Below are 16,065 nucleotides of genomic sequence, written 5' to 3'. Positions count from 1 at the left end.
AGAATAGACAATATCAATGGGTGTCAAATGATGGGAAAAGAAGATGGACTGGGCACATGATGAAGGTTGCCTCATCTTGTTTGTGGGACCCCTGTGGCAAACTTAGCAGTGGACGGGACTGGGTTCCAGCCTGATCATTCGAGGAGACATTCAGAGTGAGGAACTCATGGGTCCATTTGAATAGGATGCAGCCAATCAGCTAGTATTTATTCAGGCCTTGCCCTGTGCCAGGCGCTAAGCTTTGTTCTGAGGACAGGAAGAAGAGCTCCTCAAGCAAATCACATCTAAAACCATTCTGCCCATGTAGAGTAAATTAGCGGTCACTTCAGAAAAGGCTTTTCAGAGAGGGTGGGCATGAGCTGAGACTTGAAGCTAGGGAGGATATTCTGATCAGTTCAACTTGAAGGAAGACAAGGAAATAAGAGGATAGAGGGAATTCCAAGTCATGGAAAAGATGCAAAAAAATAGATGAACTCAGAAGTTGAAATTTCTTATGTGAAGATGTGAGAAAAGCCTTGAATTTCCTTTGAAAAGAAATTCAGGATCATAATTTTAGCTAGTAAAGCTAAAGTACATTAAAGTACATTAGAGATTATTCGTTCTGGGTTCCTCATTTTACTCCTATTGGAATGTAAACTCATTGAAGCTGGTAGCTAATTTTGGCTTTCTTTGTATCCCTAGCTTATAGTATGGGGCTTGACCATAGTAAGTGCTTAATTGTTGATTGAGGCTCAGAGATATTATATGACTTGCCCAAGGTCATGCAAGTAATTATTAGCAGAGCTTTGATTTGAACCCAAATGCCCCAAATTCCTCTAGAGTGTGTCTGCCACCTGGTTGATATTTCTTTAAACGTGTATATTGAATAACAGGCTTCTGTGAGACCATTTTAGTTTCAAAAACAATAAAGAAATGTTTACTTCATGACCAAAATTCAAGAATGGTAGATAGTATAAATATTTTTATTGATAGATACAAAATTTAAATCCTTATTAGGTAAATCATTTGGTACCATGGAAGGGATGAGTTTCATTGGACCATGCTTGCCACTTTTCAAACTCAAATTTTTTGCCTTTGAAGTACTAAAAATCAAATTATAGAAGAGACTCCCTATGAGTACACTAGAAGTGGAAATAAAAACCTAGAAGGAATTCTAAGAAGCGAGGGTGACTTGTTGAATTAGAATAGTGGTGAAAATGAGACAAAATTTGAGACTTTGAGATAGGCTACAAAACTCTATTAGATGGTTTTAACAATTGCTTTTTCAGTCAGTGAGATTTGGAGGATGATTATTTGAGAAATATAGTTCACTTGACTTACTTTATAATCTATTCTATACCATGGCATTTTTACAGAGTCAAGAGGAAAACCAACTCATTTTGCTTCTTTGTTCGTGATTAAGTAATTACACTGGACAAGTTTAATAGTTGGCATTGTACAGATGGACTTGTAGGTATTCAAGAGTTCAGTAGTTTGAAATGATTTAGGCTGACATATTTACATCTGCTTTTTCTGTAATGTGCCTCATGGAGGCCAAGTTTTGCTAAGTTGTTGGTTTACCTCCCTCACTCAAATACAATTCATGTGCTCCTCAGGGTATCACCTTCCTGATGTCATGGTCTTCTTTGAAAATGAAGGACAAATATTATTATTAGAATTCATCATATGCTTCATGTAATTTTTTTTTATCTTTTTACTTAGATTCAATTAGATTATAAGATACTCCAGTGCAGGGATTTATAGTAGCTTTTAAATATTTACATCTGCTTTTTCTGTAATGTGCCTCATGGAGGCCAAGTTTTGCTAAGTTGTTGGTTTACATGTATTTTAGTCCACATTCCTTCTTATTTTCAAGCTTATATGACAACAAAAACTGTTATTTGCATCAAATTAATCAGTAATTCTTAGGAACAAAATATGTACAAATATATAACTGTTCATTTTAAAAAAAAATTCACACCTGCAGGAACTGAAAGACGTGGGCCATCGGGATCAAATGGCTGCAGCCAGAGGAATACTACAGAAAAACATTCCAATATTGTATACAGCTGCCCAGGCCTGCCTTCAGCACCCTGATGTAGCTGCTTATAAAGCTAACAGGGACTTGATATACAAACAGTTGCAACAAGCTGTTACTGGGATCTCCAATGCGGCCCAAGCCACAGCTTCTGATGACGCCTCCCAACAACAGACTGGAGGAGGAGGAGAACTGGCATATGCACTCAATAACTTTGATGTAAGTTGTATTATATAAAAGAAAATTAAGACCCTCAAATAAATTTTCATTTCGAAAGGAAGACTAATAGATATTCAAGAGTCATGATAGAGATATTCATGAACATATTTATAATCTTAAATAGAAATGCTTATGAAAATCAGTTTACTTGATCCTGTCTTAGCCTGCTAGATCAAAAATCTTTTTTTATTTTTTAAAGAATTAATGCTGATTTCATCAGCTCATATTTAGAAGAACTAGATAACTTATTTGTAAGTTAATCTACCTAGAAATATTTAATCCTTAAAGTGAAAAGATTAAGATCATACCATCTGACATTAATCAAATAGGAGCAGATATCAGATGTCAAAATATTCATGGTAAGTGCTTCAAAGCAGTATTTTTGAAATGCTGTTTCACCTACCTTGTGGCAATATGCCTTAATAGAGGGCATTAGCATTAGATTTTTATGCTCCTTTCTCACCATCTCTTGAAACTGCAGATGGGTTTCAGAATATTATTTTTGCCATTTTCCCATCATATACCAAAGCTCTTCAGTTTAGTACATAATTACCCTTGTTTCTAAGCATTTTCATGTTTACACAGCACTTTCCTAGCAGTGACCTTGAGAGATAGACTCTGCAAGTGTTGCCTCCATTTTACACGTGGGAAACTTGAGGTGCAGAGATCAAGGGAAGTATCAAATACCTTAATCAAACCAAAGTTTCTTTTTTCTTTTTTTTTTTTTTTTTTGCAAGGCAAATGGGGTTAAATGGCTTGCCCAAGGCCACACAGCTAGGTAATTACTAAGTGTCTGAGACTGGATTTGAACACAGGTACTTCTGACAATCCATTGCGCCACTTAGCTGCCCCAAACCAAAGTTTCTTAACTCTTTCTGTTATATCATGCCTGCCCTCTTGGTCTTGGTTAAATGATCATTAGCTTACCTTGAATATTTATGGCCTTATTGGGAGTCACCATCCTTCTTGAGTTTCATTTTTCTTGTTAAATTTCTTTTGGCAGCTAGACTAAGATTAAGTTTAAATTTACTTCTAAGTCAGTTCTGTATCAAAATCTGAATGGTGGGTAGAAATTTTTACTTTTTAATTACCTTTCTGTTCTTCCCCATAGCACAAATTCCTTTTCATCAAATTCCCTTCCCAGGCTTTGGGAGGAGGAAGATATATTCTTGCAAGTTTGTATGGTTGCAAAGTCACTAATTGTAAACCTAAAATATTAAATAGTTGCTCTTGAATTATTGTAAAAGGACCTTAAATATTAAATAACTTTAATCATTGATAATTGTTATGATAAATTCTACTTGTCAGCCAGCCCTATTACTGTCAACTTCTCCTCAGAGCAAAGCATCATAGAAATTTGATTTGGAAGAAACCTCAAGGGCCACTTAAACTTGAATTCTCCCATATTTTCCAGGAGGAAGCTCCTTGGCCAGAGTCATGAAAGTACCTTGTAGCACAATCAGCATTTGAACCCAGCTCCTCTGACTCTATTTTTTAATGACTATTTTTTATTATTTTTTGCCCCTCTGACTAAATCTTTCAGTTCTCCCGCTGTAGTGAATCAGTTCCCCTGATTTAATTGTAAGCTTATGTTCTACTTTAACATTAAAACATGCTTCTTCTTTGCAATAAAAATAACCTTTTGCCTCAAGTAAATAATATTCTTCAAGTTCTTCACTGCTTTGGGCCTCAGCTTCCTCACCTATAAAATAAAAGTTGTAATGATGATGCTCTCTGAAGTTCCTCTAGCCATGAGACTGTTGATTCTGTTACTGCTTGAATTTCAGAAGCATTTCTTACTTATTGCATTATCATAATACAGTTTTATTTGGATTGTTAAGAAAAAAATGGCCAGATAAATTTCCCAGTTATAAAAGTGTGTGCCTTTAACTGTATAACTTTTAACTGAAGAGATGTCCATACTGGAACATAGAAAAATGTTTTCAGCATTTTGTTTGACTAAAACAACTGAAGTTGACTGGGATAATTTTTGTCAAGAGTCATGGCCCTTTTGGTTAAGAATTTAAGCAAATATTTGGATAACCATATAAGCATTTTTATATGTAATTATATTAACATTATTGGGGGAAAGCTACAGTTATCATTTGCCTGTCTGATGATATTATTAATTGGTGCTTTGTACCGACTGAACTATGCTCTCATCTCAGGTGATAATCTTCTGCTGAATTACTATTAATCTTATTCCTGATAATTTGGAATTGATTGTGCTATATTTACTCTGAGGAGGGCAAAAGGAATTTTGATTTTTTTTATGGAAAATGAAACAGTACCCTGCACTGGCACATTGGCATGATTCATTCCTTGATATTATGAAGTGTCTAAAGAGTCATCATACTCTGATACCATTTTTTCATATTAATCATATAGTGAAAGAGGAATTAGAACTAAGGGGAAAAAAACCATAAAAAAGAAGGAAAAACATCATAAAAGAAAATTTTAAAAGTGAACATAGTATTCTTTGTATTCACTATAGTTTTGTTTTTGTTTTCTGGGTGTTATGTCATTTTCCATGATCAGTCCCTCAGGGTTGTGTCTTTGATCACTGAAGGTTTGAGAGGAGTTACAGCCATCACAGATGACACATTTCAAAGTGTTGCTGTTAGTGTGTACAGTGTTTTCCTGGTTCTAAGTCTTTCCAGGCTTTTCTAAAGTCTGACCACTCATGATTTCTTTTCTTTTTTTTTTCACTCATGATTTCTTATAGAACAATTGCACTCCGTAATATTCATATAACTGTAACTTGTTCAACCATTCCTCAAATGCTGGAAATTTCCTGAATTTCCAATTCTTTGCCACCACAAAAAGAGCTGCTGATAAATACTGTTGTGAGTCTTTTTCCTTTTTTTATGATCTCTATGGGGTATAGACTACTGGTGGTATTGCTGGATCAACGGGTATGCACATTTTTATTGTCCTTTGAGTATAGTTCTGAATTGCTCTACTGAAAGGTTGGATCACTTCACAACTTCACAATAGTGCATTAGTGTCTCAGTTTTTCCACATCTTCTCCAGCATTGATCATTTTCCTTTTTTGTCTTTTTAGCCAGTCTGATAGGTGTGAGGTGGTATCTCAGAGTTGTTTTAATTTTAATATATTTTTAATTTAATTTAATTTTGATGATTTTCTCTAATCAGTAATGATTTGGAGTATTTTTCATATGACTATAGTTTTAATTTCTTCATCTGCCTGTTAATGTTCTTTGACATGATCAATTTGACATTTATCAATTGGAGAATGGGTTGTAGTCATAAAAATTTAACTTGTTTCTGTTTTAGAAGTGAGTCCTTTATCAGAAACGCTAGTTGTGAAAATTGTTTCCCAATTTTCTATATTCCTTTTAATCTTGACTACATTGGTTATGTTTATGCAAGACCTTTTTAATTTATTGTAATTAAAATCATTCATTTTCTAATTTGTAATGTTTTTTATCTCTTGTTTGATCATAAACTTCTCTCATCTCCATATATCTGATTGATATACTATTTCTTGTTCTCTTAATAGGCTTCTGGTATCATCTTTTATGTCTAAATCCTGTTATTTCAACTTTAGTCTTTGCTATCCTATTTTCCAGTTTTTCCAACAGTTTATGTCAAATAGTGAGTTCTTTTCCCAGAAACTAGAGTCTTTGAATTTATTAAATAGTAGATCACTATAGTTATTTACTATTGTTTCTTTTTGCCTAGTCTATTCCATTAGTTTTCTTGGGTTCTTGAATGCTATGCCAGTTGACTATGAGGTCTCAGGGAGATGCTGTCTATTAGAAAAAAACAGTTAGGGGCCTCTAGGTGGCGCAGTGGATAAAGCACTGGCCCTGGAGTCAGGAGTACCTGGGTTCAAATCTGGCCTCAGACACTTAATAATTACCTAGCCTTGGGCAAGCCACTTAACCCCATTTGCCTTGCAAAAACCTAAAAAAAGAAAAAAGAAAAAATCAGTTCTATTTTCTGAGGACCAACCTAGCCACTGTAACCTATAAAATACAAAATAAATTCCGGTTTTATGTAGCCTCTTTCCACTTCTGCAGTGATAGTAATAGAATATTTGGAAAAGTGGATTGAAGGCTCTAGAAATCACAGTTTTTAGACCCTCTATAAAATTTGACTTGTGAGAATAATGTTCAATAACGAGTAAGTGAAAATAATGTTGAAAGAGTTTTATCTTTTCAATCTTATCTATATAAACAAATTAAGAAAGTTTCATCTAAATGAAAAGTTAGCTTATAAGTCTTCCTTGTGGAGGCAAAGAAAAAGAATTGACAGAATTTGTTTCTTCCTACACAGAAACATAATTTTATGCAGCATTTTGTAGTTATTGCTACATTCATAAGAATTAACAAAAGACCTCTAATTTAGCACTTAAATAATTAATTAAGTAAATAATTTAGCATTTAAAATCATTTTATTAAATTGATATTCACTTTGATAGTTTTTGACTTCATTTCAATAGTGAGAATAGATGAGGATGGTGACAAATATGTATGAAAGCCTGGGCCAGAGAAAAAGGAAACATAATATTAATTCTGGATTCTAGAAGTTTCATGTCTTTACATTATAATATTATATTAATAGTCACATTCTGGAATGTATTTCATTTCCAGTTCATCCTCTCTACTTCAGATCAGAATTAGTAAGCATTTAGAACAGGCATGTGGAACCTTTTTTTTTCTGCCAAGGATCATTTGGATATTTATAGCATTATTTTCTGGCCATACCAAATTATAAACTTAAAAAGTATCCTGCCAGTGTTTTGGTTATACAATTAATTCACTCCTAAACTGTTTCTTAGATTCAATAAATTTTGAGGCCTGCCTGCAATTGTCACATTCTGGAATGTATTTCATTTCCAGTTCATCCTCTCTACTTCAGATCTTTCATTCAGATCTATGATTTTTCTGCTTCAGTATTTAACTTACTAGTGTCATAGTACAAATGAAATGACCAAAATAATAGTTCAAGTTCATGCTCTTTGGCAGGTAAGACTTCAACATATCTTAGTTTTAGAATTGAAAAATTTCATGTGTTTGGTTAGAGAGAATAAAGCATCTTTTCTGGGAGAAACCTAAAACTTAACAAATAGAAGATGGTGTATAAATATTGGACTGTGACAGCAAAAAACCTTGACTCAACTTTGGATAGTTGTTCATTTTTTTTTTTCAAGACCATGGGGTTAAATGACTTGCTAAAGGTCACACAGCTAGGTAATTATTAAGTGTCTGAGGCTGGATCCACTGCGCCACCTAACTGCCTCAATAGTTGTTCATTTTGATAGATATTGAAAACAATCTGAAAAATTCTAGGACACTGGATTATTTAATTGCTAACGTGGGCTATTTACATATTTTGCAGGTGGAGGATGGTATCTTGAAACTTAGAAATGCAGGCACAGAGCAAGATTTAGGCATACAGTACAAAGCCCTGAAACCTGAAGTGGATAAGTTGAACATTATGGCAGCCAAAAGGCAACAGGTAAAATTATTATGTATGTATTGAAAATTATTTTATGTTATTAGCCAGGAGAAGGCAGCAACTTTGCCTAATTTCTAACAGTACCATGACTAGTAAACATGTTCAGTAAATATTTCCTTTCAGAACTATAACAATAATAGAGCTGTAGTGAAGTCCAACTCATTTTATGCTATGTTATCACTTATTTATTTATACTAATTTCATTTCAACTGTCCCAGTCAAAGAAGCAGGAGCATACTCAATTAATCACTGATCTGAATAGATCTGAATAGATATTGAGTTGTAATTGAAATGAGTCATATTGGAATAGCATCAGCCAAAAAAAGATCTTTTGACTAACTGTAGAATATGAGTATATATTTCTATTTCTTAGACCATGCCCTAAGGGCTTTATACTTTTTAGAGTTTTGCTTCTTTTTTCCTTTCCAGGCTCTTATGGTCAGATATTAGGCATTTAATATTTGTGTCCTATGATTTGGAGGTGTTGAGAGCCTACCTGCTCTCTGCTTAGAGATTTTTGTAAATTTTAATGGTTATCTTAATAGTATTTGCTCTTTCCCTTATTTCTTAGAGAAAGTAAATGTCTATTTTAATTTTTATGATTTAGTAAGTTTGAGATTCCCTTTTCTCCCCACAGCAAATATAATTTATTTCTCTATCAATGAACAACAGACAAGTTAGTGTTAACTTGTAATAATGCTACAAAATAAGGTTATGTCTCACATAATTATTCAGGTTCAATATATTGCTCAACTAATAAAGTTAGGGTCTATGTGTTTTTAGCTTGAGTTCCTCCGATGTTCTTGACTTAATTTGCTTTATCTGATTGGTCCCCAGAATAAATTTTATTTCATTTATGTGATAAAAATTAATCAGGCATCCAACTAGTGGAGTTCTCATTTAATCCTTTAAGTTATATGCAAGCTTTATTTTTTGCTGAATATTTTTGATGTCATGACTCCTAAATAAGTGGGAGAATGTCAATTATATTACAGAAGGAAAGGTTGGTGTGTATGGTTTTATGTTATAAATATAGTCTAGTCCTTTTGGTAAATTATAAAATCTTATTACTGTTTGATTAAAGAAAAAAAACAACTAGAATGTTACTTGCTTTCATGCAGTTTTTTGAAAAATTGTATAATTACATAAATCACTTGTTGGTAAGTAGAAATGGCCCAAATATCTTGTTATTTGAGAAAGTGTTAGGGCTTTCCTAGAATGTCCTAACAGATGCCAGGGAAAAATTCAGCTTTCCTATACTAGAAAACATGGGGACACACTTCCAAGATAATTCTTTAATCTGTATTTCAAAAACATGCAAAATACATTCATTTACCTAAGGTCCAGTCATAACCACCTGTAATGGTTTTTTATGAAATTATTACAAAATTCTAAAAATATTTTATTTACAAAATCAGGATCTATTGTTAAGTATTTAAGCCCCACATAGTTTGCTCAAAAGCATTTGGAATGCTTTAAGTGCAAATAAAAATGATGACAGTGGGTTTCCTAGGCCCTCTCCTTAAAGACAAAATCTGGGACCCTCTGCACTTTTCTGTCAGAGGGAAATTAAGTCCTCCTCTCTTTATTCCAGTACTTTCTCTCTTTAATTCTATAGAGTTCATTATGGGGCAGCTAGGTGGTACAATGGATAGAACGCTGTCCTTGACATCAGGAGGATGGGAGTTTGCTCTAGTCTCTAACACTTAGTAGCTGTCTGACCTTGGGCAAGTCACTTAACCCTGACTGCCTCGAATCCAGGGCCATCTCCAGTCATCGTGCGTGATCCATACGTGGCCACTAGACCCAGGTGACTCTGGAGGAAAAAGTGAGACTGGTGATTAGCACAATACTCCCTCACTCAAATACAATTCATGTGCTCCTCAGGGTATCACCTTCCTGATGTCATGGTCTTCTTTGAAAATGAAGGACAAATATTATTATTAGAATTCATCATATGCTTCATGTAATTTTTTTTTATCTTTTTACTTAGATTCAATTAGATTATAAGATACTCCAGTGCAGGGATTTATAGTAGCTTTTAAATTCTGCATTTACTGCACTTAACTTAGTTTTCTGTACATTGTAGTCACTTGGTATTAAGTGTGTTTCATTGGAAGAGCAGTAATTTAAGTCATTTTAACTCTTACCACAGTCATAGAACATGAGTAGCTAGAGGAGAAAAGTCAATTTTACTTTAGGTACACCTAGAATGTGTTGCTAACAGTGTAACAAAATAGAATTTTGAGAAGGATCAAATGGTGCATAAAATTTGTAATTGCATGTATTTTAGTCCACATTCCTTCTTATTTTCAAGCTTATATGACAACAAAAACTGTTATTTGCATCAAATTAATCAGTAATTCTTAGGAACAAAATATGTACAAATATATAACTGTTCATTTTAAAAAAAAATTCACACCTGCAGGAACTGAAAGACGTGGGCCATCGGGATCAAATGGCTGCAGCCAGAGGAATACTACAGAAAAACATTCCAATATTGTATACAGCTGCCCAGGCCTGCCTTCAGCACCCTGATGTAGCTGCTTATAAAGCTAACAGGGACTTGATATACAAACAGTTGCAACAAGCTGTTACTGGGATCTCCAATGCGGCCCAAGCCACAGCTTCTGATGACGCCTCCCAACAACAGACTGGAGGAGGAGGAGAACTGGCATATGCACTCAATAACTTTGATGTAAGTTGTATTATATAAAAGAAAATTAAGACCCTCAAATAAATTTTCATTTCGAAAGGAAGACTAATAGATATTCAAGAGTCATGATAGAGATATTCATGAACATATTTATAATCTTAAATAGAAATGCTTATGAAAATCAGTTTACTTGATCCTGTCTTAGCCTGCTAGATCAAAAATCTTTTTTTATTTTTTAAAGAATTAATGCTGATTTCATCAGCTCATATTTAGAAGAACTAGATAACTTATTTGTAAGTTAATCTACCTAGAAATATTTAATCCTTAAAGTGAAAAGATTAAGATCATACCATCTGACATTAATCAAATAGGAGCAGATATCAGATGTCAAAATATTCATGGTAAGTGCTTCAAAGCAGTATTTTTGAAATGCTGTTTCACCTACCTTGTGGCAATATGCCTTAATAGAGGGCATTAGCATTAGATTTTTATGCTCCTTTCTCACCATCTCTTGAAACTGCAGATGGGTTTCAGAATATTATTTTTGCCATTTTCCCATCATATACCAAAGCTCTTCAGTTTAGTACATAATTACCCTTGTTTCTAAGCATTTTCATGTTTACACAGCACTTTCCTAGCAGTGACCTTGAGAGATAGACTCTGCAAGTGTTGCCTCCATTTTACACGTGGGAAACTTGAGGTGCAGAGATCAAGGGAAGTATCAAATACCTTAATCAAACCAAAGTTTCTTTTTTCTTTTTTTTTTTTTTTTTTGCAAGGCAAATGGGGTTAAATGGCTTGCCCAAGGCCACACAGCTAGGTAATTACTAAGTGTCTGAGACTGGATTTGAACACAGGTACTTCTGACAATCCATTGCGCCACTTAGCTGCCCCAAACCAAAGTTTCTTAACTCTTTCTGTTATATCATGCCTGCCCTCTTGGTCTTGGTTAAATGATCATTAGCTTACCTTGAATATTTATGGCCTTATTGGGAGTCACCATCCTTCTTGAGTTTCATTTTTCTTGTTAAATTTCTTTTGGCAGCTAGACTAAGATTAAGTTTAAATTTACTTCTAAGTCAGTTCTGTATCAAAATCTGAATGGTGGGTAGAAATTTTTACTTTTTAATTACCTTTCTGTTCTTCCCCATAGCACAAATTCCTTTTCATCAAATTCCCTTCCCAGGCTTTGGGAGGAGGAAGATATATTCTTGCAAGTTTGTATGGTTGCAAAGTCACTAATTGTAAACCTAAAATATTAAATAGTTGCTCTTGAATTATTGTAAAAGGACCTTAAATATTAAATAACTTTAATCATTGATAATTGTTATGATAAATTCTACTTGTCAGCCAGCCCTATTACTGTCAACTTCTCCTCAGAGCAAAGCATCATAGAAATTTGATTTGGAAGAAACCTCAAGGGCCACTTAAACTTGAATTCTCCCATATTTTCCAGGAGGAAGCTCCTTGGCCAGAGTCATGAAAGTACCTTGTAGCACAATCAGCATTTGAACCCAGCTCCTCTGACTCTATTTTTTAATGACTATTTTTTATTATTTTTTGCCCCTCTGACTAAATCTTTCAGTTCTCCCGCTGTAGTGAATCAGTTCCCCTGATTTAATTGTAAGCTTATGTTCTACTTTAACATTAAAACATGCTTCTTCTTTGCAATAAAAATAACCTTTTGCCTCAAGTAAATAATATTCTTCAAGTTCTTCACTGCTTTGGGCCTCAGCTTCCTCACCTATAAAATAAAAGTTGTAATGATGATGCTCTCTGAAGTTCCTCTAGCCATGAGACTGTTGATTCTGTTACTGCTTGAATTTCAGAAGCATTTCTTACTTATTGCATTATCATAATACAGTTTTATTTGGATTGTTAAGAAAAAAATGGCCAGATAAATTTCCCAGTTATAAAAGTGTGTGCCTTTAACTGTATAACTTTTAACTGAAGAGATGTCCATACTGGAACATAGAAAAATGTTTTCAGCATTTTGTTTGACTAAAACAACTGAAGTTGACTGGGATAATTTTTGTCAAGAGTCATGGCCCTTTTGGTTAAGAATTTAAGCAAATATTTGGATAACCATATAAGCATTTTTATATGTAATTATATTAACATTATTGGGGGAAAGCTACAGTTATCATTTGCCTGTCTGATGATATTATTAATTGGTGCTTTGTACCGACTGAACTATGCTCTCATCTCAGGTGATAATCTTCTGCTGAATTACTATTAATCTTATTCCTGATAATTTGGAATTGATTGTGCTATATTTACTCTGAGGAGGGCAAAAGGAATTTTGATTTTTTTTATGGAAAATGAAACAGTACCCTGCACTGGCACATTGGCATGATTCATTCCTTGATATTATGAAGTGTCTAAAGAGTCATCATACTCTGATACCATTTTTTCATATTAATCATATAGTGAAAGAGGAATTAGAACTAAGGGGAAAAAACCATAAAAAAGAAGGAAAAACATCATAAAAGAAAATTTTAAAAGTGAACATAGTATTCTTTGTATTCACTATAGTTTTGTTTTTGTTTTCTGGGTGTTATGTCATTTTCCATGATCAGTCCCTCAGGGTTGTGTCTTTGATCACTGAAGGTTTGAGAGGAGTTACAGCCATCACAGATGACACATTTCAAAGTGTTGCTGTTAGTGTGTACAGTGTTTTCCTGGTTCTAAGTCTTTCCAGGCTTTTCTAAAGTCTGACCACTCATGATTTCTTTTCTTTTTTTTTTCACTCATGATTTCTTATAGAACAATTGCACTCCGTAATATTCATATAACTGTAACTTGTTCAACCATTCCTCAAATGCTGGAAATTTCCTGAATTTCCAATTCTTTGCCACCACAAAAAGAGCTGCTGATAAATACTGTTGTGAGTCTTTTTCCTTTTTTTATGATCTCTATGGGGTATAGACTACTGGTGGTATTGCTGGATCAACGGGTATGCACATTTTTATTGTCCTTTGAGTATAGTTCTGAATTGCTCTACTGAAAGGTTGGATCACTTCACAACTTCACAATAGTGCATTAGTGTCTCAGTTTTTCCACATCTTCTCCAGCATTGATCATTTTCCTTTTTTGTCTTTTTAGCCAGTCTGATAGGTGTGAGGTGGTATCTCAGAGTTGTTTTAATTTTAATATATTTTTAATTTAATTTAATTTTGATGATTTTCTCTAATCAGTAATGATTTGGAGTATTTTTCATATGACTATAGTTTTAATTTCTTCATCTGCCTGTTAATGTTCTTTGACATGATCAATTTGACATTTATCAATTGGAGAATGGGTTGTAGTCATAAAAATTTAACTTGTTTCTGTTTTAGAAGTGAGTCCTTTATCAGAAACGCTAGTTGTGAAAATTGTTTCCCAATTTTCTATATTCCTTTTAATCTTGACTACATTGGTTATGTTTATGCAAGACCTTTTTAATTTATTGTAATTAAAATCATTCATTTTCTAATTTGTAATGTTTTTTATCTCTTGTTTGATCATAAACTTCTCTCATCTCCATATATCTGATTGATATACTATTTCTTGTTCTCTTAATAGGCTTCTGGTATCATCTTTTATGTCTAAATCCTGTTATTTCAACTTTAGTCTTTGCTATCCTATTTTCCAGTTTTTCCAACAGTTTATGTCAAATAGTGAGTTCTTTTCCCAGAAACTAGAGTCTTTGAATTTATTAAATAGTAGATCACTATAGTTATTTACTATTGTTTCTTTTTGCCTAGTCTATTCCATTAGTTTTCTTGGGTTCTTGAATGCTATGCCAGTTGACTATGAGGTCTCAGGGAGATGCTGTCTATTAGAAAAAAACAGTTAGGGGCCTCTAGGTGGCGCAGTGGATAAAGCACTGGCCCTGGAGTCAGGAGTACCTGGGTTCAAATCTGGCCTCAGACACTTAATAATTACCTAGCCTTGGGCAAGCCACTTAACCCCATTTGCCTTGCAAAAACCTAAAAAAAGAAAAAAGAAAAAATCAGTTCTATTTTCTGAGGACCAACCTAGCCACTGTAACCTATAAAATACAAAATAAATTCCGGTTTTATGTAGCCTCTTTCCACTTCTGCAGTGATAGTAATAGAATATTTGGAAAAGTGGATTGAAGGCTCTAGAAATCACAGTTTTTAGACCCTCTATAAAATTTGACTTGTGAGAATAATGTTCAATAACGAGTAAGTGAAAATAATGTTGAAAGAGTTTTATCTTTTCAATCTTATCTATATAAACAAATTAAGAAAGTTTCATCTAAATGAAAAGTTAGCTTATAAGTCTTCCTTGTGGAGGCAAAGAAAAAGAATTGACAGAATTTGTTTCTTCCTACACAGAAACATAATTTTATGCAGCATTTTGTAGTTATTGCTACATTCATAAGAATTAACAAAAGACCTCTAATTTAGCACTTAAATAATTAATTAAGTAAATAATTTAGCATTTAAAATCATTTTATTAAATTGATATTCACTTTGATAGTTTTTGACTTCATTTCAATAGTGAGAATAGATGAGGATGGTGACAAATATGTATGAAAGCCTGGGCCAGAGAAAAAGGAAACATAATATTAATTCTGGATTCTAGAAGTTTCATGTCTTTACATTATAATATTATATTAATAGCATAATATTAATTATATATACTTATATAACATAATTTAACATTAATACCATTATAATATGATATATATTATAATATAATTTTTCAGAAAAAGAATCATTAGATGCTAGAAATGGCCAGCTTAGAATAGTAAAATTGATTCTATTTCACTAGTCTTCTTTTGATATGAGAGTCACTCTCAAATCATATTTCTGTGTATAGACACACCAATAACTTAGGTAAGGAAACATCAGAATTAGTAAGCATTTAGAACAGGCATGTGGAACCTTTTTTTTTCTGCCAAGGATCATTTGGATATTTATAGCATTATTTTCTGGCCATACCAAATTATAAACTTAAAAAGTATCCTGCCAGTGTTTTGGTTATACAATTAATTCACTCCTAAACTGTTTCTTAGATTCAATAAATTTTGAGGCCTGCCTGCAATTGCCTTGCCAGATCAAATGATTTCATGGGCCTTGGCAAACAGTAAGAGAAGATAACCAAAGTCAGTATTGGTTTAAAGTCTAAATTTAATTTGTAAATCTAAAGAGGGAAGGTAATGGATGTTTATGAACAATATTGCTTTATAAAGAAGAGAGGGTAAAAACCAATTTAAAGAAAGTTTCACAAATAAATAAAGTAATTTGGAGGGGTATTTAAAGATAAAAATGGACAGAAGGCTGCAAACAGGAAAAAAATGGAGAAAATCTGCAAGAAATTTTTATAAAAAAACTTTTTTACCTTCCAGACAATAAAATAAAAGTTTTGTTATGCTTACAGGAGGTAGAAAAGGCACTGTGTAGAACAGAAATAGAGAAAGCAGCTAAATTGAACCAAGTCTATATAGAGGAGATATTTGTTGGTGGTAATTAAATTTTGAGAGTATTGAAGAATCAATTCTCAAGACTGTGATGGAGGGAATCCAGATGGAATAATCCTTGGAGAGGGATTCCTATGGATATGAAGATCTTCCAGGTGTTCCTGTTCATGAATGATCTTTTACTATTTAAATTTATTCTGAAACTAAATTACAGACTCCTGGAAGAGATCTATAACCATTTGAAAGAGTTTGACC

General features: G+C 33.3%; 1 protein-coding gene across 2 annotated transcripts in view; it reads left to right on the top strand.

Annotated features, from left to right (window-relative positions):
- CTNNA1 (catenin alpha 1) overlaps positions 1-16,065 on the top strand; it is a 170,871-nt gene that overhangs the window by 50,662 nt on the left and 104,144 nt on the right. The window contains exons 1-2 of one of the 2 annotated variants that reach the window (XM_074212930.1): positions 7,611-7,723; positions 10,152-10,421. The exons of the other annotated variant lie outside the window; for it this stretch is intronic. Of the exons in view, the coding sequence (XP_074069031.1) occupies positions 7,703-7,723; positions 10,152-10,421 (291 nt within the window). The 5' untranslated portion in view covers positions 7,611-7,702. Of the gene's footprint in view, positions 1-7,610; positions 7,724-10,151; positions 10,422-16,065 lie in introns of those variants that run through there. 2 annotated transcript variants of the gene reach the window in all.

This window comes from Macrotis lagotis, chromosome 1, assembly GCF_037893015.1.
Source record: "Macrotis lagotis isolate mMagLag1 chromosome 1, bilby.v1.9.chrom.fasta, whole genome shotgun sequence".
Classification (NCBI taxonomy): Eukaryota; Metazoa; Chordata; class Mammalia; order Peramelemorphia; family Peramelidae; genus Macrotis; species Macrotis lagotis.
This window is presented reverse-complemented; position numbering and strand designations above follow the sequence as displayed.